Below are 25,437 nucleotides of genomic sequence, written 5' to 3' on the forward strand. Positions count from 1 at the left end.
GAATGAAAATGATGATTAAATCCTACAACAATGTCACCCAATGATTAGAAACAGGACTCATCCTTAAAGGTAAGGTGAAGATCAGTGGGCTTCTCGTGAGGTTAATGGTATTAACTTTCTAAAGACTTTTAAGTAAATAAATAGATAAAATGAAACGCTGTCAGATTTCAGAGGCTGGTTTTGGTCAGTGGGAGCAGCAGGACGGCAGAGAGCTGGATTGGATTCAGTATAAAAAATAATACGTAGCGGACCTTTACTTTCTATTACACAGTTTTTTCAAGTCTGCGCTCAGAGATTTGGTTGCAAATTGATGAAGAGTAATAAACTGATTAAATGGACATGAGCAGTCAGCTGATCACACGGGTGTCTGCATGTCCAGTCATTTAAATTTCAGCTCTGCTACTGACGTGGCCGTTGAAACAGCGTGACATCTGGCTGATCCATAACTTTGCTCCAGACTAAGATCACTCACAAACTTTTGGATTAATTCATTTCCCTTCAATTATTCATGGAGTCTAGATGATGAATCCTGCTGACTTTTGATCCCCCGACTTTTCCTCGAGCACCATCAGCAGGTTGACATTTATGGTTGTCACTGAAATCACTAACCCCTAACCTCAACCCAAATCTGTGAAATTACACAGAAGACAGACATCCAGGGTTCCTGGGAGATAAAAAAAAAAAAGTGATGAAGCATCGTCAAGATGTTGTCTCATCTTTGATTTATGACCTGCAGAATTCCTTCACGTCACTCCCTGCTCTGCATGTGATGTGATAATCTTAGCATTCTCACAAGATAATCTCGGATGATGAAACATTACACCTGCTCAGCGTCAACAAATCAGTGACCATGTTAGCATTAAGCATGGCTGTAAATGTCTCATTTTGTTCCTTTATTGAGCGGGAAATTGGTTCCTTTGTGACTTCATGAACATGAAACCCCTGTGCTGACATTTTCTTGATTTTAAGTGTAAAAAATAACAAATAAAAACCCAAACAATACATTAGGCCACCATTCATCACCCAAAAAAACACTTCTCTGCAAGGTCACAAATATTGATCTGTAAAACTTAAAATGAAGCAGTGTTTGTTAATGCCTGCTATTACGTTGAAATCCTAATGCATCTGTGTCTGGAGGCCACTTTACAACTACATGCCTTTTTTTTTTTTTTAACCCCTTTATTGACACCTCATCTTCTTTTATCAAGAAAGTAATCTGAGCGGGAAGTATTAGCACTCCTGATGCGTTGCGTTTTCAGTGTATTAAAGGTAAAATGAGTAAAAGGCCAGTGTGTCAAATTCATTGTGAAATGGTCACATTTAATGGTTGAAACCTGTCATTGTATATACATCTATAAAAAAGACCCCAGGTACAGGTTACGACATTCTACTGCTAATACATACATTATTATTATTATTAAATAATAAACTTTTTGTTCAATGTTAAAGTTACATATCATAGTTTACAAAATAGGATCAAGGAGAATTAAGCCATTATGAATGTCTGAAAACCAAAAAAAACTAAAACCCTATATGCGTCGCTTTAATATTTTTCCATAAAATAATAAAAAAAATTACAATAAACACATCAATATTCCTTTGAATAACATAATATAAACTGGTGATATTGGCTATTGAAATGTAAACTGCAAAAAGACATTGTTTTAATGTTCGTAAAGGCGTCAGAATTGTGAAAGCAAACCGTTTTGTGTTTGTATTGTACAGCACAGAGCAGAATGGAAAACCAACAGAGCTCAGATCGATGCTTCAATAACCAACGCTGTCAATACAAAGTCAAACCAAAAACAAATGGGTGGGCAAATAGTTCAGTCTCAAATCCATTTTATTTGTATTTTTTTTTTTTTTTTTTTGTACAATCCAGGTCTTCCTCGCCAGTCACTGAAAGCACAATGTAAAGCTAACTGTCTAAATAAGCCAGACTACCGTTACTGAATTCTTCAAAGTGTTAGTCCTCGTATCGAAAAACGTCTCGCTCCGTCGGTTGGACTCAGTCGCTGGAGTCGTGCAGATTCAGAGTCTGATCGAGTACCTTCTGTGTCTTCTTTGCTAAAACGGTGGGTTCACGCGAACAGGAGCTGCGGGGTTCCTCGGGTTCGTCCCGAGTTTGATTCGGTATCCATCAGCTGTTGTGTCACGCACACACAGCCTTCCGATGCTCTTTGACCTCCGATGACGACGACAGGCACGGGCTTCTGAAAGCTCAATGAATTGTTCGAGGACCGTTTAGTTGGGGGGGGGGGGGGGTGTAGTGGAGTCTTTGGCATGATGATTAAGCTGTATAAGGGGCCGCTACTTGGGGCCGTACGCACAAACACACGTGCCCTATATGTGTGTGTTTGTGTGTGCAGCACTGCGATTTTAAGAAAGTGAAAAGTAAGACTATCGATTAATGACTAAAAAAAAGAACAAAAAAAAGGTAACAAAGAGATGTTGTTTTTAATCAGCGGAGGACTTTAATCCACTCGCTGTGAAGAAGAGCCTCCTAAACAAAACTGAGCAAATCAGTCTGCTGTAGCGCATCACGGCCACCAGGGGGTAACATAGGACTGTTTGTGTTGACATCACCGCTGTTGTTGTTGTGGTGGTGGGTGCCGCTCCTGTTGCTGCTCTCATCGGTGATGATGTTGAGGATGATGCCGCTTTTTTTAAAAGTTCCATTGAAGAATTTTTTTTTTTTGTCACCATTAATCAAAAATGCTGAGTTGCATTATCATCGTCTGATTTCATGTTCTAAGTAATTTTGGTGAGTAACTGTGTGATGGGCAGAAATGATCGATGCACTGTATCCTTGAAACATGTGCAAAATAGAAAAAATACCAGCCTCCTCTTCTTCTTCATTCTCTTCCTCCTACTCCTCGTCACCCTTCAGTAATAAGACATTTACATCTGCAGAAAGAGACAGAAGCACAAATTAGGTGTCTGGAGCTACACGGCATCAAACAAAGACTTATCTTGTTCCTTTTTTTTTTGACGCATCACTTTTGATATTCCTTTTTCTCATTCTTTGGGACTCATGTATTTTTAACCAGGAGAATGCTGTCCATGTCCCATGTGGAAACAGTCCAAGTCAATGTTGACCTTTTATAACTCAACATACATAAAGTGCTTAACTTGACCTTAACCTGACATACGTCATGTAATTTACAAACTTTCTTCAAAGCAAACTGTGACCATGGTGAATGTTTATTATTGTACTCGATAATATATGTCATCAATAATGGTCTACTGACCCATCTGGGGGGTGGAGGAGGGCCCTACTAACCATATCAGTGGTCCAAACGAATAACACTAACAACAGTAGAAGGAGATGCCTAATGTTCATGCCCCTTCCATATCGTCACAAGATAGTCTGAGGGATCATAAGATCATGAACAGAGTCGCAAGGAAGATGTTGGATGTTTTTTTGTTGTTGTTGCATTTGTGGTGATATACAGGTGAAATTAAAAAACTGGGAGCAGCCAACAGATTTTTTTTTTAATCTGTATCTGTTTACTGTAACTAATAGCTAATGTGACAGGGGGCCTCAACTGGGAACCACTGGTTTAACTATGCATTGTATTTAATTGTATTTCTATTACAACTTGCTTTATATAATGTTGCTGTAGCTCTCAGATAAAGTGGTGGAGTAAGTGAAATATTTCCATCAGAAATGTGGTAAAGTACACTGTTAAATGGAAGTACTAAAACGGCACAGGCACCTCTAAATTGTTCTCAAGTACACTACTTAAAGAAACAAAACAAATGTACTTACCATTCGCACTCCTGTCCATCTAGTCATCTATATATCAGCTATCTTTAAAGTGTATTTATCTATGCATCTCTCTCTAGTCACATAAACCTGTTTCCACATTATTTGAAAGGTGGTAATCCAGTAACTGAACAGGTTTCTACCTCGGACCTACAGAAGCTGGGTGTGCGGTAGCGGAACTGGCATAAAAGTGCCATCTCCATATTTAACCCCTCTGTTCAAGGCTCAGTGGTTAAAATGAGCAGCAGGTGTTTAGTTATCCTGTCGATGCAGCCATGTTTAATACAATGTAGTCAACGTATTATTGATAATGTGATGCAAACAATTAAAGTCCTATTTGCTCACTATAATTGTCATCTGTGACGTTCAGCTTTTCAGTTTTTATTGTTCAACATCTAAAATAGGATGTGTGCTATTACGACGCGATTTATGGTGTAAAATTTCTAAAATGGGACGGCTTCGGATTGAATTTGACTTCAATCCCTTCAGGGTTTCTGTAGAAAATAGTACGACCCCCTCCCACCCACCCCCTCCCCCCACTGGCTCTTAAAACAAACTCACCCAACTGTTGTTGCTCTTGGTCTATTACACATGCTCTTGACATCAACAGACATGCATCGACCTGCCAATATATGAGTGAATGGCTGAGTTCATAATCAATTTAAAGATGAGGTGTTGTACAGAGCTTTGTGTGTGCATTATTGCTCACCACATGAACAGCAGCAGCATTCCTAACAGCAAAGGAGAGAAAAATGTGAGGACCCTGGCAGCTCTGCCCACTGGAGGTTCAGCCTTCTGTGGTGCGTTGGAGGACGGTATGGGGGAGGTCTTAGTCTCTGTGGGAAACAGAGAGATTGAAAAATCCAAAAACACAATGAACCTCATGAGCATATTTTTTAATTAACTCCTCTAAATCCTTTATCTGTTTGGTTTATCCTGCAGTTCATTGTGTTTTCTTTTTCTTTTGGTCACGCAGTGTACAATTGTTTTGTTCCCAAGGGCCAAAACATTCAAAATGTCGTCCTGATGAATGGTTGCTGAAAAGCGCTCATCATACCAGGAAGAACCACACAGAAAAGGAAAGTACAGTGAAGAGCGAAATCAATTCAAATCTGCAAGTACAATCAATATGGGGCTCATCCAAGGCAGTGATGAAGTGAACTGCACAAAAAAAAAAAAAAGAAGAAGCAAAAAGTAGATAGAAGAAATATGGAGATGGCAAAACTGGAAAGGGAGAGACAGGATGAGGTAAAAACCCTCAGGTGGGGAGCAGAAAGTGGATACAAAGACAGAAAAGTAAAGGAAATGTGCATTGTGGCAGTCAATGAGAAGTAAATTTACCCATTTACACATCCATAATGTGCTGTACATTTAGATTTTGAAGCATATAATGGCAGGACATAATGACTCCCATTTGAGTCACAAAAATGAGGAATTTAGACCTTTTTTTTTTTTTTTTATCTGTTTCACAGAACTGTAACTTGAGAAGACTTCACATGACTTTGACCTGCCCTTACAGAAAAAAAAAGAGATGGATTTCACATGTGCAAAACCTCACATGTGATTGTGAACATGTGAAACATGTATTTTGCACATGGGAAACATGGAACATTTTGGAACATTTTCATGGTGTAATATATGAAGCCCATGTAGATTAACATGTGGTAAATATGTCATACATGTGGAAAACATGGGAAACTCAAGTACTTATTTTTGTAAGGCTGATAAAATATCAGAAAAAAACCAAAACAAAACAGCAGCAGTAAGTAATTCTAACAATCTGCAATCGGCATTCTAACAAGACATTTTGATTTGTGGAATTTTGCCTTGTTTTACAGATACATGTGCTGCTTAAAGTGCACAAAATGTAGATTTAATAGCAGAAAACATTTTCAAAGTTATGATACTCTTGTATAATTTCAGTTAATACAATTACATTCAAGTGAATGAGACTGAGAGAGGAACTAAAAATCTTTGGCAAACAAATATGCTAAAAATCCCGATGTGCTTAAACGTTGTTTTAGTGCTTCGGTTTGGTTTTACATCGCACGACTAATAAAAATATTACAGTTTAACACGCTACAGCTGCAGGCAGCGCACTGGATATTAACTTGTGCACAATGTTTGCCGGTCTGCCTCGACTCTACAGCATCTCTTATTATTTATTTATTTTTTGTAGTGAGAGAGTATGATTTCCCCCTCCTTGCAATTAATGACTTGTGTAGTACTGCGTTGGGAGTGGGAAGATATTAGGAGGAAGCAGCCAGGTGTGAAATAGCCAGAGAGCGAGAACGAACTAGAATGCATTTAACATGTTCAGCAATTCAGTGCAATACTTCCTGCCTGCAGCAAAACATTGTGCTTAGGACGGAAATAAAAAAATTATGCAGAAGTAATGTGCTGGTGACAAGGAGAGACAGTTGTGAGTTGTATGTTGATGTAACAAGCTGGTTGAGGACAGGTAAACAGAGAAGACGAGACCATGATGTCAGCAAGAGAGGGAGAGGAATGATAAACAACGGTGGGGAAGAAAAACGGGTAAAGGAGGAGAAGAGGAGCAGCAAGAATGCACTAATGGAAAGGAAGCTAATGAGATGGAAATTGTGGAATGACTTGAACTGCAACTTCCCTGCCTGTTTAGGCAAATAATGTTAATGGCTAATGTTGATTTAGGATAATCAAACTTAACAGAGAACAATGAAGAGAATCATGAACGCAGCATCTGTGATCATCTGAATGTGCATGATGTTCTGTTTTGAACTAATTTAGCTGTTTGTTGCCATATTTCTGAGCCCATATCGACATAGAACCGGTTTCTAAGAGTCCGCAGCACAGCAACGCAGGAGTGTCCTTACTTAACACTACCGTACGATTTATTTATAGCCATCAGTTTAATATAATTGAACTTCTTGCAAACCGTTTGTAATGGCAAATAACGCTATCCATGAATCTCGGTGGTAATTAGATATTTTTGTCGGAAAAAAAATCTTAAAGTTCCCATATTTGAAACTATTCTGGTGTTTAATTTTTATTGCTGATATCCATCAGAAGATATTTTTGTGGTTTTATATACCAAAAACTACCTCTAAAATATAGTTGCACATCTCTCTTCAGCGCCTCACTGGAGCTCTACTGAGAAAAGGCTGGTTTGTGTCCGTCCCTTTCAGACACATTGATATCAATGACACTCTCTTCTGATTGGCTGATTATTGTCTGAATGATGGTTGCCCAGACCAACTGCAGGTTTTCCTGGTCTTGTAGGGTGATAGCGGACAGAGGGCAGGGCATGAGTTTGTGACATCACAAGCCACAAGTCCAAACAGCTCATAAATATAGCCCATTTGCAGACATTCTCTATGTGCTGAGCATTTTGACACTTTTGCAGTATTTATATATAGTATTTATATATAGCATCTAGACTTGCTTTACAATCTGCTTTTATACAATATGGGACCTTTAAGGCACCTCAGCAGTGCATTCAACATGTGGTGCTTGCTGCTTATTAAGCTCTAGTCTGCATATAAACATACTCTTGTTCTACTTCATGCCATGAAACCGAAACTAAGCCATTATAAATAGTACCAGACATGAAATATATAAGAAGTGATATCTGGGGTTGCCTGTTTGGTGCTAGACAGTGTCCAGTTTCTGTCTCACCAAGTGGGCGAGGCAGAAACTTATATCTTAGATGGTTCAGACACTGAGGATGGCTGCAGCCTTTTAAAGCCTCGGCTCATCTGTTTTTTTTTTACTTCCTGGAATGTGGTCGCTAAGCAATGGTCCAATCACTGAGGGTGGGATTTCTAAATGTCGTCTGTCTGCCACTGCACTATCCTTCTCATGTGAAGTCAGTCTGTTGATGCCAGGAAACAGAGCAGACACATAACTGCAGCTAGCAACTAATTCTCCATGAAGTATGTGTGACCTGCTAATGCTGAGGAAAAAAAAAAAAGAGAAAGAACAAATAAGAAAAAAAGGACTACATGAAAATGTGGATCATGTTGGAGCAGAGGAAGACACAGAGGAAATGAAAAATGTGTAACTGTGTGTTTAGACTCTGAGCTGCACAATCGATAAGTCACAGGAAGTCTGTTCATTTACTATTCGACTCAGCAGCCAGGAAATATTGGTCAGTGTGAAGATGTTAACAAGCGGGTCAGCTGAAGCAAAGCGGGCCCTGGATGAACTTCTTGTGTAATCTGTGTGGAAATCAGATATTTTCCTTGTTTCCCTGCTGATGTGATTCTGCTTCATGTACAATAGTTCTAACAGTGCAAAATTTGGGGATTTTTTTTTTTTAAGGAACTAATAATAAATGTGTTCTAATCAACTACCCTCATAGAAAAATATTTAACATATAACTTCATTAAGAAATAATGAAGCAATAGAAGTACCAGTATTTAATACATGTTAGCAGTTCATTGCTACTTTTAAGCTACGATTGCAATTGTATTTATTTGAAGAATGAATTTATCCCTGTGTTTTACAGTCATTGTGTTTTTTATGCACAAACTGGAGATGCAGGTTGATGAAAAAGCCCACTTTTCTATTTATTCTGAACTGCCTATATTTTGAAAATCTGAGAAAAAACAACAACAACAACAACAACAAAAAAACCAATGGAAATGGTGCGTCCATCATTTGGAACAAAAAAACAAACCTGAAGTAATTTTATTGATATCAACAGAGCTGGTGTAGCTGCACATTGTCGCTACATGACTATAATCAGTCATCCAGCGAGTAACATCTGTACAGAAGACAGTAAAAGGCCAGAGAGGAAGGAAATAGGTGTAAGAAGTGTGAGGTGACAAATGGTGGGAGTAAGAGAAAGGGTGAGTGATCAGGAGAGAGAAGTGAGAAGAGAAGGAAAAGACAGAAATGGAGGGAGACAGAGAGACCTTGAGGCAAAAGGAAGAAGGAGAGGGAGAACAGGACGAGGACAAAGGGAAGGGAAGCACAGAAGCAGCAGCTGGATCGAGAAGGGGCATGACGGAAATCCCAATAACCTCCTGTTCTTTTCCTGAAACCAAGAATAATACACTGTGTACTGAGCGAGTGTTTGTGTACACTGCATGTTATCAGATGGAAGTACTGTGTGTGTTTATGTGGATGGGGGCTGTATCTTTGTGTTTGTGTCGGAGGGAGAGTAAGAAGAAGATGCATGCTTCCTCCTGTGTTGTTCAGCATGTGTTTGTGTATTTCCAGGTGTGCTTAAGCTCATTCAGCGCTGACTGTATGAGGATCCCTGTGCAGTGCCACTCTTGACCAACAGGAGTCATTGCTGTACTGCAAAACTGTCGACAAATCTCATTAAACAGCCAAAGACAGAAACAAACAGAATGCTTTCACAGAAATATTTCAAATTAGGTTGAAATGCTCATGAAATAAGTTTTAGGACAGTTTTTGTAATATTCATGTTGCACAGTTGATAGGAAACAACTTATCATGCATGTGCACATGCAGCTGTGTAGCTTTAGTTTTACAAGTAAATTAAACAAGTCTGGGTTGCTTAACCAAAATTATTCCTAATAATATGGGAACATATGCATTCTGTACTATTATCATTGCACAATTTGACATCAAATGTATAAGTACACATACAAATGAACAAACATAAATGCACACTGTGAATCAAAATGTAGATTAAATTAGGTTTATGAAGGATGATGTGACCTATAATTTTCTTGCTGTAAAGCACATTGAGCTGCATTTCTTGTACTGTAACCCTCTCAAGCTGAGTAAAACCCTCCAACCTCCACCAATCAGGTGGTTGCTGCAGCCCAAACTTTAAGGAAAACCTTGCAAAGAAAAATCACAAATTCTGCTCTTTATACAACTTGTACTGGTGTGAGTACTATGTAACAAAGGGAAGCAACCTTAATCAGTGTGAGGATTTTCTTTTATAAATTCAGAGCTCCTTTGGAGTAGAATATTAAAGGACTAGTTTGACATTTTGAGAAATATGCTTAATTGCTTCCTTGCTGAGAGTTAGCTGAAAAGGTCGATACCAATCCCATATTTGCCTGGTCAATATACAGCTAATGATCTCTATGTATGTCCGTTGTTTACTCTGTACAAAGTTCATGTAAAGACGACAAGGAGCAGTCTTATGTAAAGGTTATTCGCGGGCATATATCTCTTATCAAGGTGCTGACTCTGGGAAGTCTGCTCAACCTGCCAAGAAATAGTTTCGTGCTGTAGAACCACTTCAGTTTCTACAGGGCTTTATGATTCAGATTAAACATATGCCAAGAAAGAAAATGTGTGTTTGTAGAGCAATAGCTTTCGAGCTGAGAGGGTATTGTTATGGTGGATTTTAGTATGTAACGCAGTGGAAATAGAAACCCTGTTGATCATCAGATTGCTTGGTGCTATCCAAGACTTAAAGAAAAACAACTTACTCAGACTATCTTCCAATAGAACAACAGATTGTCTTAGCGTGTCTGTGGATCACAATATTCCTCTGTCCACATGTACCAGCTGGCCTACAACCATCAGAAAGATCCAGTGAAACACACTGGTGTTTTATTGCACTGATGATGACACAAGAAACAACATTTAAGTCTTTATGTAGCTTTGCTGATTAAAAAGCAAACGACAGTCGACAATCAGCCTCAGTGTCACAGTATGCCCTGTTTGGTTTATAGTTAATTCTGATGGTTCGATTTGGGCTACGTAGTGCCAATAATAGAAGACCCCTCATTGGCCGAGGTGCTTTCAGGTGCAGAGACTTTTAAACATTGCATATATTAAGATTAACTCCAGTCAGGAGATGTGAGTCTAGAGACAATGTACTAATCCATATTCTGTCTTCAGGACATCTACAGAGCAGAACTCATGTTTTCTAACATCCAATAGTGGAAGGTCTCAGCTTTTTGTTGAAGTGGATTGTCAGTAAACTGTGACATCACTGTGGGATATCGTTGCAGGTGCAGAAGGGCAAAAAGCACACCTTGTAACACATTCAGTTTTAAAGAAGTGTTTTGTACACACAAATATCTGGTAAAATATTCCAGGCAATTCTGTTTTAAATATTATAATCCAGTATTAATTGGCCTAGTATTCAACTGGGTGTGGTGTAGGTAAAAACTCCCTATATTTGCAAGACCAAAGCATAAACCAGTTGAATCCTTGTCCATTCATATTCAGTGTTTTTTTGTTTTGTTTTGTTTGTTTGTTTTTAAATCAACATTAGTGCTGCCATTTCTTCTTTGCTACTCCAGTGTGATCAGAAAGCTGCGTACAGCAGAGTGTTCAGACCTGGAATATCAGTGAGTTCACAGATTTTGGTTTGACAAGCGAGCCTTCCTTGATCTCTGCCACATGGTGAATGGGTGCCAACTAGGCCATTTCTACAGATTGTTTTAGTCTTTATGTGCCTATGTGTATCTGTTAACCACCATAACCTAATAGTCTATAAGAAACTGTATATTAAATGAAAATGTCTCACGCCTAAAAAGACTTGTTGTACAATAAGTAAGCCAGTTTGAAGTTGTAGCAGAGACGTGAGCATTTTTTAAACAATGGCACGGTTTTACCCCGAGGCAGCGTTCAGGCGCTCCAGCTGAAGTGTGTCGATTTGTCTCGAGGCTGCTGGATCTGATAGCTTAAACTGCGATAAAAGTTCACGGCTATCAAACGCTCGCCGTGGACTCATTTTAATCATAAAGAAAGTTATTAACTAAACTTAATTTCATACCTAACTGATTCAGAAAATTTACTGCGTGACAGCCGTGGGCACAATGAACAATGCTAACAACATTATAGGAATACTATATTATCATCACAATGATTTCTGCTGCTGATGGACTGCAAGACTGATAAAAACCAAACAGCATAAGAGAATTACTTTTGTAACACTTCTACTTAAAGTCCCACTCAGAGGATCCTGGTTAATTGATCAGAGTACCATCAATACTGAGGATGAGCCGTTTCAATATATTAAAGGCCAGCATATTTAACCTTTTCCTTGTTTCCCTTCATTTTGATAAAGAGTAAATCTCACATTGCATTACACTCCACCAGCCCCTGTGTAATGTTTGTGTCACTTTGTTTTAATTTGTTAAGAAAACTCTACCAATTGCTAAAGAATAAATATTTTTGAGGAACCTGGACTTCTGGCCCAGCTGAAGGTTTTTGCCATGACAAGAGCTAATTTCAGAATCATATGCTTACACATTAAATTAATATGTTGAACTTGATAAACATAAAACCATTTTAACACTAGTTTTGTTAGCTTGTTAGCAACCTGACATTAGCATTTAGCTCAAAGGACGGTCTCACTGAGCCTCTCGATTGTCTGTACTCTCTTCTTTTTGTTTCATTGTGTCTCGTTGTTCTTTTTTTTTTTTTTTTAATTCATTGAAATCTGCTGCATCAAGCCAGTTCTTTTCCACTTACTGATTTCTTTTGATCGACAGCAGATTGTCTCTAAAACAATGCAAAAATCTCAGCAAAATCCAAACTGTCTTGGTAGTGGGGACTGGACGCTGTTTGCAGACATTTAAATGGTCAGAGAGTGCAGATTTGAAAACTGATCACTTTCTTCACAGCTACCTACATATTGAACCTAAACAGCAGACTTAAGTCGCCATGTGTGAAGTGTCCAGGCTTTAACTGAGGCTTTAACCTACCGGTAGAAAAGTCCACTTCAGTTGTGGAAGTGATGGGCAGAGGATCTTCGATCCAGGGTGTAGCATGGACAGCAACGCTCCAGTCGCTCCATGTTCCAATCTCTGTGTCCTTGGCAGCCACCTGTTGAACACAAAGGCAGCAGCAGTAGCATTCAGTATTTCGTTAAGTTCATGAACAAATTGAAGACACCAAATCATACTTCAAAGTAGTTCAGACATAGTGCTGCTCTGGAAAACTATAAATCTAAAACCGAGTTGTCTCTGTTAGTTTGTAAGATGAAATCAACTTGTTACCTGGATGATGTATTCTTTCCCAGCATAGGCATCGGTGATGGTGTGAGAAGTGCTGTCAGACAGCTCCACCTAAACAGAGAGCAGCAGGTGGTCGGTTTGGATTAGAAAACAACACACGAGTTCAAGTAATACAAGTTTTAAAAGAACCTTATTTAAAAATGAAACTGATACCTTTTCAAAGTAATAATATACTGTTTAATTGGCTCTTTGGCCCCGAGGGACATAAAATGTTCCAACATCATGAATTTTGAAAACTCTCTGCTAAGAAGGGGCACTTATAAAGTCCTAACTCAACTTTCGGTCTGGATGTCCAACCCTTCCAGCTATAGTTTTGCCCATAAATGATGTGCCACCTATAGAAATCCTATAGCGTGAGCTTTAAATGTTTTATGATGGAATGATTCAGCTGTGCCATACACAATGCAATTGTTATTCCGCGATTATTTATTGACAACACACCTTTCATCATTATTCTGTGGATAGGCCAAGTGTGTTGCTTTATCCTTGTGATGTTTTACATCTCAATGTTGACATGACTGAACCTTGAAGCCCTCGCCGCCTCCACGCTCCACGCATACCAACATTCAGACATGCGTGTAAAATACCAGTGGCATAATTGATGATTATACCAGAAAGCTTTGGCATCAAAGCCACATAATTTCATGACACAATGTAACGCATGCCAACGTTTGAAAGCCTTTTGTGCACACTTTAATTTGCAGAGTGAAACAGAGAATTAACTAAATGTTTGAGTTACCGGGGAGTGCATGAGAGAATGATTTGCTGCTTCTCTGTAATTTACGGTTAGTGCTTGTGCGTGTGCGTGTGTGTGTGTGTGTGTGTGTGTGTGTGTGTGTGTGTGTGGGTGGTGGTGGTGGTGGTGGTGGGGGGTGGGGTGGGGTGGTGGCTTGTTTGCCTTTGGCCTGTGACTGAAAGGCTGAGGGAAAAATAGGGAAAGGGAGGGTACTGCCTTTTTTTTTTCTCCTTCTGAAGTCAAATCAAATGATTTAGTGACATGCCTGTTGCAGCCAACCAGTTAACCAAGACATATCTATACACTTTTATGCGCGCGCGCGCGCACGCACAAACACACAGACACAAACACACACACAATCTGGTGCTGAAGATTATTTCAAATTATTGACTTGACATGTAGTTATGATAATATGTCGGCTAGATACCAATATAACGGATGCACAAACTCAAATATGATGAAAATAAATTGATTTCTTATATTACCAATGCTAACAAAACATCCTGGGAGAAGGGCAGCTGATCTGCTGGAGAATATGGTACATCGTCTGTTCTTCTTGATAATAAACCAGTGACGTGTGGGCGTAATCTTGATCATTCTAACAACAAGTTGCTGACACACATCTAGCTATCTTCTGAAACTATTTATATAGGAGTGTTTATTTGGGTGTGAGTGCCAGTAATCACAAAGATACTAAATATGTCTGAAATAAAGTAAATTCCGAAAATTGCATAAATGTCCTAAACAAATGCAGCTACGCTGAAAAAAAAAAAAATCCCAAACCGTTTCCACTGTAAAATAATTCCTCACTGTCTGTTTGACAACTCATGGGATACATCTTTCAGCTTCTTTCAACAACAGTTTAGACATATTATCGAAACAGCTTTCTTTTTAAGTAAAAAACAAAACTTTAACATCCCTTGATAATTTGCACACAACAGTAAGTACTGTAGGTCAAAGTTGAACCAGCAATGGAGTGTTGTCAAAATTGTACTCTCCAACTTTGACTTTTTTGTGTAGAACTGATGGAAATGATGGCGAAACCTATGAAAATAAGTAAGAGGTAGGTAAAAAGCCAAATTATCCTTTAAGTATTTTTTTTTTATATCAGCAGCTCAAACCAGTCTACGATTTAATCAAATCCCCCTCACGCTACCCTATAATTTCTGCAACCAGAGCAAAGACTCAGACTGAAATGTCCTCTTAAAGTCTTCGGAATATGAAAACCTGTAGTGAAACAGCCAAATAACTTAAAACTCCTGCACCCCACTTGTCCACGCTTCCTCTGTCTTCCTGTAATCTCTCATCTCTGCAAAGTTGACCCCTCTATTTTCGACACTGCCTTGATCTTAACAGCCACCCTCTATCTGCTCTCTGATTCTTCGTCTCTTGCCCCCTCTCCCTCTGTTGGGAAGGAAGCTCTGTCTTTATCTGCCTAACCGAGCGCTACATTTATAGGCTTAATTTCATTAGTGGAATGCAATAACAATGTCATCCGAGCATGTGTGCATGTGCGTCTATACTTTAGTATACATCGTGTGTGTGTTAAGAGATGTGTGCGCTGCCTTTGAGACTAAATCCTCCGCTGTTTAGATGAAGTCCACCCAGCGTATCCAACCGTTGCTTCTATCAGCATTCCTTAATGTCTCTCTCTAATGCATATGTGTGTGCTCGTGTGTGTGTGTGTGTGTGTGTGTGTGTGTGTGTGTGTGTGTGTGTGTGTGTGTGTGCGCGTGTTTGCATGCTGATGTCGATGGTGTGAAACCTTGTGAATATTAGTCATATGTTCAGGTGTGTTTGACTCTCTGCAAGCGTGTGCTTACATTTGATGCGAGAAAGCACACGTTTAGGAAAAATATGCCTTCTTACATTTGCTTTATTTGGGAGCAGTGAGAGCGGCACTTAATATCACGCAGTAAAAGGAGGGCTAGGTGGTGGTGGTGGTCGTTGTGGTGGGAAAGATGGAAGGAGATGAATTTTAGAGAGGCTGTTCCTATTGCTACCAAAAAAAACATACCAAGCCTGTCTGTTGTGGGGAAGGGGTAAAGTGTGAATTTACTTGTTGATCTGTATCTATGTGTGTGTGTGTTTGTTAGAGAGTATTTATTAAAACTGTTTCAGTGTTCATTAAAAGTGCAAGTGAAAATTGTGCGCACGCATTTGTATGTGACTCACTCAAAGTCAGAGAAACAAAAACAAGCAAGCATGTACACACACACACATGCACGCATGCACACACACACACACACACACACACACACACACACACACACACACACACACACACACACACACACACACACACACACACACACACACACAAGCACATAAACACAATACCACCCCAAACACTCAAATATTTACTCTACCATAATTATGTCATTAACTCAGTGTAAATATACTGTATTCGCTTACCCCAAAGTATAATTTGATAATGATAATAAAGATTTTACCCACATAGATTGGCCACCAAATGGTCTATTTTGAAAGTGGTGACTAAATGGTCACATTTTCTCATTTTGTGCATAAACACTACTTTTTCCTCATTGTAAACAGCATGCATGTCTGTGGATGAACTGAGGCACACGTGGCATGGCAGCCTGATCTTCTGATCAATCAACTAGCTGCACATACTTTGTGTAAACACCATAGAAACACAGTGACCAAACCTCTCCTTTTGTTGCTGGTAATGATAACTACCTAGCCAGCTAACGAGCTAAGTTGGGCTGTGACTAAGTGGCAATCAACCATGACATCACTCATTGGTTTTTAAACTGCCTTTCTGAAGCCTCGAGTTAGGTATTTTGGCCGTCGCCATCTTGCTACTGTTAGTGCCAGAAAACCAGAAATGACCATATTGGGATGAGCTGGGGAGGAGCAAGCGATGGATCTAATGTGATTTGATGGATCCAACTTCATCTCTGAGGAAACTATGCCCGCCCATCGATAGGGGAAGCCTGACGAGACCACAGGCTTTTCAATTAAATAGACAAGCTCTGAAATATGCTGCTTTTCTGAGGCCTAATATGTAATTAACGATACATTTATTTTCAGATTGACCGCCAGGACATTAATAAGAAGGAGTGACTTTAGTGAATGACACCAAATTGACTGATGGAAAACATTTGTTGACTTTATATTTAAAGAGAGAAGTTAAATGGGAGTCAATGGAGCCAGAGCCTTTTTGTGAGCCAACCCTTTGTGGACCCCGGTGGTATTGCACTTTAAGGCACTTGTGTATTGTTTTCATTTACAGCTAGATAGCAGATTCAGAATTACTTTGACAATGTTGTTGCTAAAGAGCTAAATTGGGAACCATATTTTGTACATAGCTACTTCCTTATGGGGCATAAGAGGCGTTTGATTGGCTGAAAGGTTAGAGGATGACACGCAGTATCCCACCAAAGCGTGTAGCACACCCATCAGTCTACTACTGGACACTGTGTCAGTGTCACATTTGTCCTTTTCTAGGCAAAAGTAAGGTGCCTGAAGTTTAGCCACCAAAATCACCAAGTTAGGTTTAGGAAAAAAAAACATACTTAGTAAAGGTTCGGCACAAACTTCTTGGTGAGGAAGGAAAGTCCCCCAAAAAAACTCCACCTCACTTTTTCACAGACTCGAACCCTGGTTTGTTGTTGTACACACTTTTTCCAAACCTGCCCATACTTTTTTTATTTATACTCATTTCCACAAGAGGTCTTCTCATGTGCAATCTATAGATTTTATCTGTAGGCAGAGCTCAATCACAGCAGTAAGAACAAAGAAAAATAAACGATATACTATAGACTATGAGTAAAAGGTATTCCTTTATGCACGGTATATGTGCCTTGCAGAAAAATAACACAGGAAGCTACTGGATACTGAATATAAAAACAAGCCAGGAGTGAGGAAGAGAAGCTTAAGAAATTCACTCCCAGACATACACCACTCACACACAGCTTAATGCTACAACACACACGCACGCACGCACGCACGCACGCACGCACACGCACACACACACACACACACCAAGAGTTTCTACACAAACCCAGACAATGACAGGGGCAGAGAGAGGAGATGTGAGCATTCCTCAGGGATTGCATAAGGAACTGAGAAAAAGAAGTGACCCTTCACTTTTCACATCTCTCCTCTCCTCTTTCATTCTGATTTTTTTTGTGGTTTTTTTTTTGGTCTCACACCTTCTCTTTGTTGTGCCCTCTTTAATTGTTCTTCCACTCGTCTCGCTTGCCCAATCTTGTACCTGTGTTTACAGCAGCAAAAAACTTCAAATTACTTTCCCAGTGGGATCAATAAAGTTTAATCTTATCTTGTACAGATACACATTTATTGTGATGTTGCGGAAATAAAAAGAAAGGAAGGAACTCCAAATGACCCTTATGGGTACCAATGCCGGGGCTTATAAGCAGTCCGATAAAGTCTTGTTAAATTGCTTTAAATATTTTAATATAATGAGTGGAGCAATACTTGCGATCATATCATATGTTTTGTTGTATACCTCATCTACAAATGAAGCTGTAAACATAGGTTGTAGGTCAGAGGTGGATAGGGCGATCAGATAAGCTGATCAGTAGGGTGAAAAGACGAAAAGCAGAAAAAGAAGAAGAGACAGAAGAACAGGCAAAACGAGGAGGTTGAGAAAAGAGAGAGATGCAAAAAAGAGACAGTCAGAGAACACAGAAGAGGGAAGGAAAAGCAGAGAGAGGGAGACATGGAGGGAATTGGCGTCGGTGGTCAGATCTAATCCAGTGAGCATGTCTGTTGTCCTGGAAAGGAAACCCAATTATATGGCACTTCCACTGGCCTGATGGCGCTCTGTGTGTATGTGTGTGTGCACTGAGAAGGTTGGTCTCATTAGGTTGACTGACAGCTCCCATTTTTCCGCCGTGCTCCCCTCCCATTTATGAACACACACGCACGCGCACACACACACACACACACACACACACACACACACACACACACACACACACACACACTTGAACAAAGGGTCCAGGGGTAATTTCTCAGACGGTATTTCTCTCTTTGAAGCCCCAATCGCCATAGCAGCAATTACTGTAAAAGGAAGCTAAGCCCCCCCCCTCCCCCAGCCAATCGAAAAAACCCCGAACTAGACCTTACACCCTTAAAACGCATGTGGTAATTTCAACAACACAGCAGACGAGGGGACTCTAGATGAACTCTGGTTTACGCTGTCATGCCAGCATGTCAAAGAATGTGAAACATTAACAAGTCATGAAAGATACAAATTTAAATCAGAATTCATCGCCCTCTTCCATCTCCTCTACTGTAACTACTCTAAAGAAGACTCTCTCTCTCTCTACGTCTTCAGCTCTACGGTATGTGGGTGTCTGGATCATGAACAAATGAAGCTTACAGTATTTTACTGCTGCACACATAGAGTGTCGTGAAATGTCACAGCAGATACGGATGTTAAGCCTGTAACACTCATGATGTTATACTGATAATGGGCGTGTGGATGGATGGAGAATTTCTTGGGTCAAAGATTTATGGGGCAATACCAGAGTAAATGGACTGCATTTATATACCGTAACACTGCAGAGTAGTTTTGAAAAAGTCTCAAAGATACCCACTCGTCCATAGCACATTTGTGGTATTTTACTTAGCTTAGGTCAATTCAACATGCTGTCGTTGGGAGGTAGCCAGTCTCTTCCTTGCTCAGAAATTCAGTTTCCTTTTATATAATTATAGTCTGAAAACCCTGTTTAGTTTGTACAGCCAATCTGATGGGCGGACCAATCAGCGATCACTAGGGGTGGTTAGGTGTGATGACATCATAGACTGTATATAAAAGTGGACGTAGCTTCCGGTTCTGAAAAATGAGGCTAATGCAAAAGTGTTGTAAGTTTTTTTTTTTTTAACGCTATAGGAATAAAGTTTTTTTTTTTCATAAGTGAGTTTGGTGTCAGTCGCTAACGTCACTCCTTCTTCGTTTTCTCGCGGTCCACTGGAAAATAATCCCGTCATTAATTTGATATTAGGCTTCGTAAAGCTGCGTTTTTGGGGATGTGTCAGGCATGCTTCCCCCATTGGTGGGCAGGGTGTAGGGTCCTTGTCCAATCAGATAGAGTCAGAGTCACCACTCGATCCTCCCCACCTCGTGTGGTCATGGTCATTTCTGGCTTCAAAATAGCAAGATAACGACGGCCAAAATCCGAACTCAAGGCTTCATAACGGCAGTTCACAAACCAATGGATGACGTCACTGTTGGATGACGCTTGAGTGACATTGAACTCAAAATCTTTTTTTTTAATTTAGTTGCGGCAGGTAGAGTTTCGGACAGTTTTGGTGCATATGGTGGTCAATGCCAATTGGTTACAGGCTTTTTCAATAGTTTGAAAATTAACCCAAGTTTTACACCTAGCAGGACTTCAAAACAATTGACTGTAGAGCGTGGCCAGACCCACTCTGGGTCTATAACACCAGTCTAGTTGGGAGGAGCTGGGAGATCAAATTTTGCAATTACTGGCCGACATGCAGCACATTTTGCCACAACGAAAACTATGATACATTTATCTAATAGTGAAATGTGCAGGTTGTCATTAGTGCAACTGATAGGGTTTGAATAGGGGGTCCTTCAGATCTTGGATTTTTGCCAACAGCTTTTTTTTTTTTTTAAGCTTTGAACATTATGCTGTGCTGGACAGAAAGTTAGACATGCAGGGCTTCTAAGTGGCTGTTAAATCATCCCTTGTTTTGTTAGATAATCAAATGCACGAGACAAACGACAAATAGCATGAATTGTTCCACAGGCTGTGAAGTTAACAGGATGTGAAAACTGCAAAAAAAAAGAAAGATGGAGGAAAACCTATTAATTAAGAAAAATGAGGTATTGATGTTTTGTAGCTTTGTACTTCTACTGAGCAAGCTGGTTATTTGGGCTTTATACTCTCGATGGACTACCTCGTTATTAGAATAATTTGTCAAAGATCAAATCAGAGCATGGACATTTTTAAAATGTTTTTTTTTAAATATTGCTGCATGCAGAACAATTCGTGATAAAAGCTGAAGCTGGTGGACCATGATGAGTGATGGACTGTTGCACTCCAGCTGAACTGCTTCCCCAAAGAGAATTGCGCTGTCCGATGACAGCTGGCTCATCAGAAGTTGTTGACTCGGGCCACACAAATATCTCTATATTTTTGTTTGTTTCATGATTTTGCAGATACTTATACGTTGATTGAAAAATAAACACTTGGCTTGAAAGGGCTGATTTAAAATCATCGCTGCTACTTTATGTTCAGGTCATTGTTAGACAGGAAAAAATAATTCCGAAAAAATTCACAGAATCCTTAACAAGCTCTGGTGACTTCCATGTTTCTTTTTGTCTCTGCCATGTTCATTCTGTCAGAACTTTATTGGCCATGAGACAATACCCCCCCAAAGACAAGGTCAATACAGTGAATGTGTACGTCCTGACAACTCTGAGCAGATCGGAGTGTGTGTATGACAGCCTGAGTATGGACGTGGTGATATAGAAATCAATAGAGGCAGGGGAGAGGGCATTGGCCCCATTCATCTTCATTCAGCCTTACACAGACAGAGACATCCGAAGCATCACAAATAGAAAATGCTGAAATATTCCAACTGTAGGCTGGAAAACAGACATAAAATAAGACAGCTCTACCTTTGACTCTTTTGACAAGATTGTTAAGCAGAAAGAGAAACGTCCTTTCTGTTGCTGTCTTTATTTTCATACTTCCTCTTCCTTTATCCTCTTCTCCAGAACCTCTTCTTCTTTTTTTTTCTATCAGTTATAGATTATTTTAAACATCCTTTGTTGAAACTACACAATATACTTTTTTTTTTTTTTTTTTTTTATAAAATACTGTTAAAAAGAAAAAAAAAGCCAATAGACTGCACAATGGCTATAACAGATCTACTCCATGTATCTGCGCAAAATGGTTTTGAGTGAATGTAAAGGATTCAATCCCACTGTAATGTGTTTTGACAGCAGAGCTAAATGATGATGACTTTCATATGTTGCGGCACTGAATCTGCTGTGTGTGCGCATGTTTGTGTGTTGGAAAGATGGGGGTTTGATAAATTGTCTGTCTGTGGCAGTGTCCTTTAGATGGGATGTTTTTTCCCAAACAAGGTCTAAACATTTATCATGTGGACCCATAGATACAAATGGATGGCTTGAGGGATGGATGGTTAGACAGGTGGCTTAATGCATGGGTGGCAGGATGTATGGATGAATGGATGAGTGGGTGATAGCGAAAGCGTGGATTTACTGAAGGAGAGAAAACGAGGTAGCGAGATGTGAAGTGGGTTGGGAAGGTCGCAGGAAACAGGGAGGTAGGACTTCATATGAAGACAGTTTGAGGGAGAGAGAACAGGAAAGTGAGGAAAAGGTGGAGAGAATTAGAGGCTCTGTTTAGCTTTCATGACATTCATGTCAGATTGGGTTGAATAACCTCTTATTCAGTGTCAATCTCTGCTTTTCATTTGCCATGATAATTTTATTCATGAAAACACAGCGCTGTGTTTACCTTACACATACCCACACACACACACACACACACACACACACACACACACACACACACACACACACACACACACACACACACACACACACACGAAAAATTTACAAAATGCAAAGAAAATTACACTTTTCCTGCAGACCTACCCTAACCTTAAACCAAGCCTGCGTTCCAATATCCATACTACCATACTATTTAGTATGCTAGAAGAAGATTTAGTATGTCCCAATATATAGTATATAAAACGTAGTGTGCCAAAAGTACCAGGATGTCCTACTACATCTGGTAATGTTTCGCAGTGTGCAGGCCAGCATGGTACCAGGGTTGTTCTGATCCACAATCCTCCGTGCGGCGGAAGATACGTTACATCAACTGAACCGCCCAGATAGTTGGTGGCACTAATGCTCTGCCCACAAAAGGAAGAAAGAAAAGAAGAAGAGATCGTATCCTTTTTACTTTTACTTCAAATGTCACGCTACGGATCATGGCGGATATGACAAAGAGTGTGTTAGGATTCCTGTCTGATCCTAGTGTGGTTTCCTCTGTTTTACCCACGATCACCTCTCCTCCGGTGTCCTGTCATTCCCCTATCTGTTTGTTATTGTCTGCCATGTGCTTCTGTTTGTTTTGGTCTCTCCTCCGACTTCCGTCATCTGCCACGCCCACCTCCGTAGATCCAGCTGGAGCTCATTCCACTAATCATCTCCAGCTGGATATAAATACCCCGGTCTGTTCATCGTCAGTCCATCCGTTTACCTACCCGACATCCCATCCAGTCAGTCTGTCCGTCTCATCATTGAGAGTTTCCGGTTCTGACTCCTGTTTTCTTTCCTGCCTGCCTGCCGTTCGTCAGAACGAAGAAGATTACAGATTGTTCCTCGGAGATCATCTGCTGCAATCTTGGCAATCCTGTGTCGAGCTTCGAGCGTCACACAGTCGACCCTGCCTTTCCGTCCAGTGTCGAGCCACGGGTATCACCTGTACGAAGAAACCTTCCAGTTCATTCCTCGGAGATCAGCTGTCGAAGGTTTGGCCATCCTGTGTAGAGTCGCGGACGTCACACAGTCGATCCGGCGAATCAGCAGCCACGTCAGCCTGCCGCTCGCTGTGGAGAAGCCTTGGGATTCCCCAGCGGAGCTCCGCCCACCCGGCTATGTTAGCCTGTCACGTGCTGAGGAGGACCTCGGGATTCCCTCAGCTAACCCACACCCCCGCTGCGTGCTGCCTGCCTGCCTGTCCGTCAGCCTGCCAGCCGCATTCGCCGGGGGAGCCAACTTCCTCTTGGAGTGGAGTAGCGCAGACCCGCGCATTTGGACTCAGACATTTTGTGTGCCTCCTGTTGGTTATCTATACCTAGAAGAAATAAAGGACTTGGTTCACCCAAGATTCCGCTGTTGTGTCTGCATTTGGGTTCGTTGGAGGCACACCTCATAACAGAGGGTCAAAGTTCAAGGCAAATTTTTATAATGAAGTTGTATGTCCCAATTGTATGCATACGATTCGGAACGCAGTCTTCATATAATGGGGGGACTTGCTTCTTGAGTTCCCACAAACATATCAGATTTGTGTCCTCACAATATAAGCAATACAAGTGCACGCACACACGCGCGCACACACACACACACACACACACACACACACACACACACACACACACACACACACAAAAACATAGCTACTGGTTTGCTATTGATCCATCTAAGTGCTCGCAGGATGAGAGTGACTTTTGGCAAACATACACAGACCATTATTACATAGATGAGTAGATGGAAAGAGGAATTGTGCCGGTGGAAAGAGAAGACTGATAGCAAAGTGTGAACAATATGTAAGAAGAACAGGAGAGAAGAGGAAGGGTTTGAAAAAAAAAAAATGATTGGGGTAAAAAAGGTGACAAAGAAAGTGAGGTGGAGGGGGACGAGGAGGGAGACGGATGGGAGAGGGAGGACGCAGCATGTCACACAGAAGGACAAAGGAGACAAAAATGTGGAATAAATAAATGAATAAAAGGCTAAGCTGCGTTGGTCAAGCAGACAGATTAAAGGAGGGAGAATTTAAGGTCCGTCTCTTTTCTCTGCTTCGCCTGCCTTATTCTCAGAGTGTTTGTTTATCTGACATCATTACATTTTGTACTGAGTGTACTTTTCTGCTGTGTTATGTATTTATCTACTGTATTTGTGGGTGGTATAGGTCATAGGTGAGCAGTTGTATGCAGATGTACAGTGTGTGTGTGTGCTCGTGTGTGCATGCATTGCAAGATTATTTACAACAGAAGCCAAATAGTTTCATTAATTTCCAGATATGAGTATTAAGATTAATTACTGTAATATAAATGAAATGACAACATACAAAATGCTTGACAAATTCGAAGTCATTGATATTTGAAAAAATCACCACGATTATGAAAACTCTTTCCTTTGCAAGGCTTTTAGGAGTCAGTAGTTGAATGTCTGTTATTGATAGTATTGATAATCTGAGTGTGTGGGTTCTTTGTTTTCACGTGCAATCATGCATATGCGTGTAGGAGAGCTTGGATAGCATTTGCATGCATATTAATCTCAGTAATTATAAGAACAAGAATGTTTATGTGTGTTTATTTATATGCATACCAGCATTTAAGAGTGCACTTGCATCTTGTGTGTGTGTGTGTGTGTGTGTGTGTGTGTGTTTCTGTGCACGAGTGTGTCTGCATGGAGACGTGTGTGTTTTCAGTTGACTGGAGTTCAACATCATCCCCCAAAGGGCAATTACAGCGAAGCAGATGCAGTTTCATACCACGAAGAGAATATTGAGCAATCTGAGATTGTTCTTATCACAGTTACTGGACCATTGCTTTAATTGCTGTGAGAGTTTGAGTTCACGTCTGTGTGAGGGGACCGTGAGGAAACAATGCAGCACGAGGCCAGGGGAAGCAAAACAATTCAGTGACCATATACGGATGCACAGATGTATTTTTATGTGCGCTTGCTTTGGCGTCTCTGATGATTTATCCTTAATTACAGATTAGCATAATGACGTAATGTGAAGTGCAGAGAAGAATTCTCTGAAAACAAATCAACTGCATTTAAGGAAACTTTGGCTATAACCCCTTTTATGTTTTTGACTCTTGAGCCTTTAATAAAAAAAAATAAAAAAAACATGTATATGAAGAGGATAATGCGGATACCCATGGGTCAAGTTACTCTCTCTGCTTACTCACTTTAGTGCATAAGACAAACTGCTGTGGCGTATAGTGTCGCACTGCTTGGTTTGTATACTTGAAGCATGTAGACTACAGACAGAACATGTGGTCACAGTGGAGCAGTTATGGTGAAATTCCTGCGTTTCTGGAGCACTAATGTATGTAGGAAATAACAAAGTAGACTAATAATGATGTGCTGATGTAATGACGCCCAGTCATCAGTGTCATAAACGACCAATATGTGCTGCTCTTTAAAGGTTTGGCTTTACTGACCAGGAACATTCTAAATGATAAAATAGAGC

General features: G+C 40.3%; 1 protein-coding gene across 3 annotated transcripts in view; it reads right to left on the minus strand.

Moving 5' to 3' along the window:
• Window positions 1-1,292: 1,292 nt before the first annotated feature.
• Window positions 1,293-25,437, minus strand: part of cntfr (ciliary neurotrophic factor receptor) — a 230,082-nt gene continuing 205,937 nt past the window's right edge. For all 3 annotated transcript variants that reach the window (XM_069162309.1, XM_069162319.1, XM_069162328.1), the window contains 4 exons: window positions 12,697-12,765; window positions 12,403-12,523; window positions 4,479-4,605; window positions 1,293-2,907 (listed from right to left, as the gene is read on the minus strand). In XM_069162309.1, the coding sequence (XP_069018410.1) occupies window position 2,907; window positions 4,479-4,605; window positions 12,403-12,523; window positions 12,697-12,765 (318 nt within the window). In that variant the 3' untranslated portion in view covers window positions 1,293-2,906. The remainder of the gene's footprint in view (window positions 2,908-4,478; window positions 4,606-12,402; window positions 12,524-12,696; window positions 12,766-25,437) is intronic.

This window comes from Embiotoca jacksoni, unplaced genomic scaffold, assembly GCF_022577435.1.
Source record: "Embiotoca jacksoni isolate LCO1_2020_lvr unplaced genomic scaffold, fEmbJac1.0.p SCAF_10, whole genome shotgun sequence".
Lineage (NCBI taxonomy): Eukaryota > Metazoa > Chordata > Actinopteri > Embiotocidae > Embiotoca > Embiotoca jacksoni.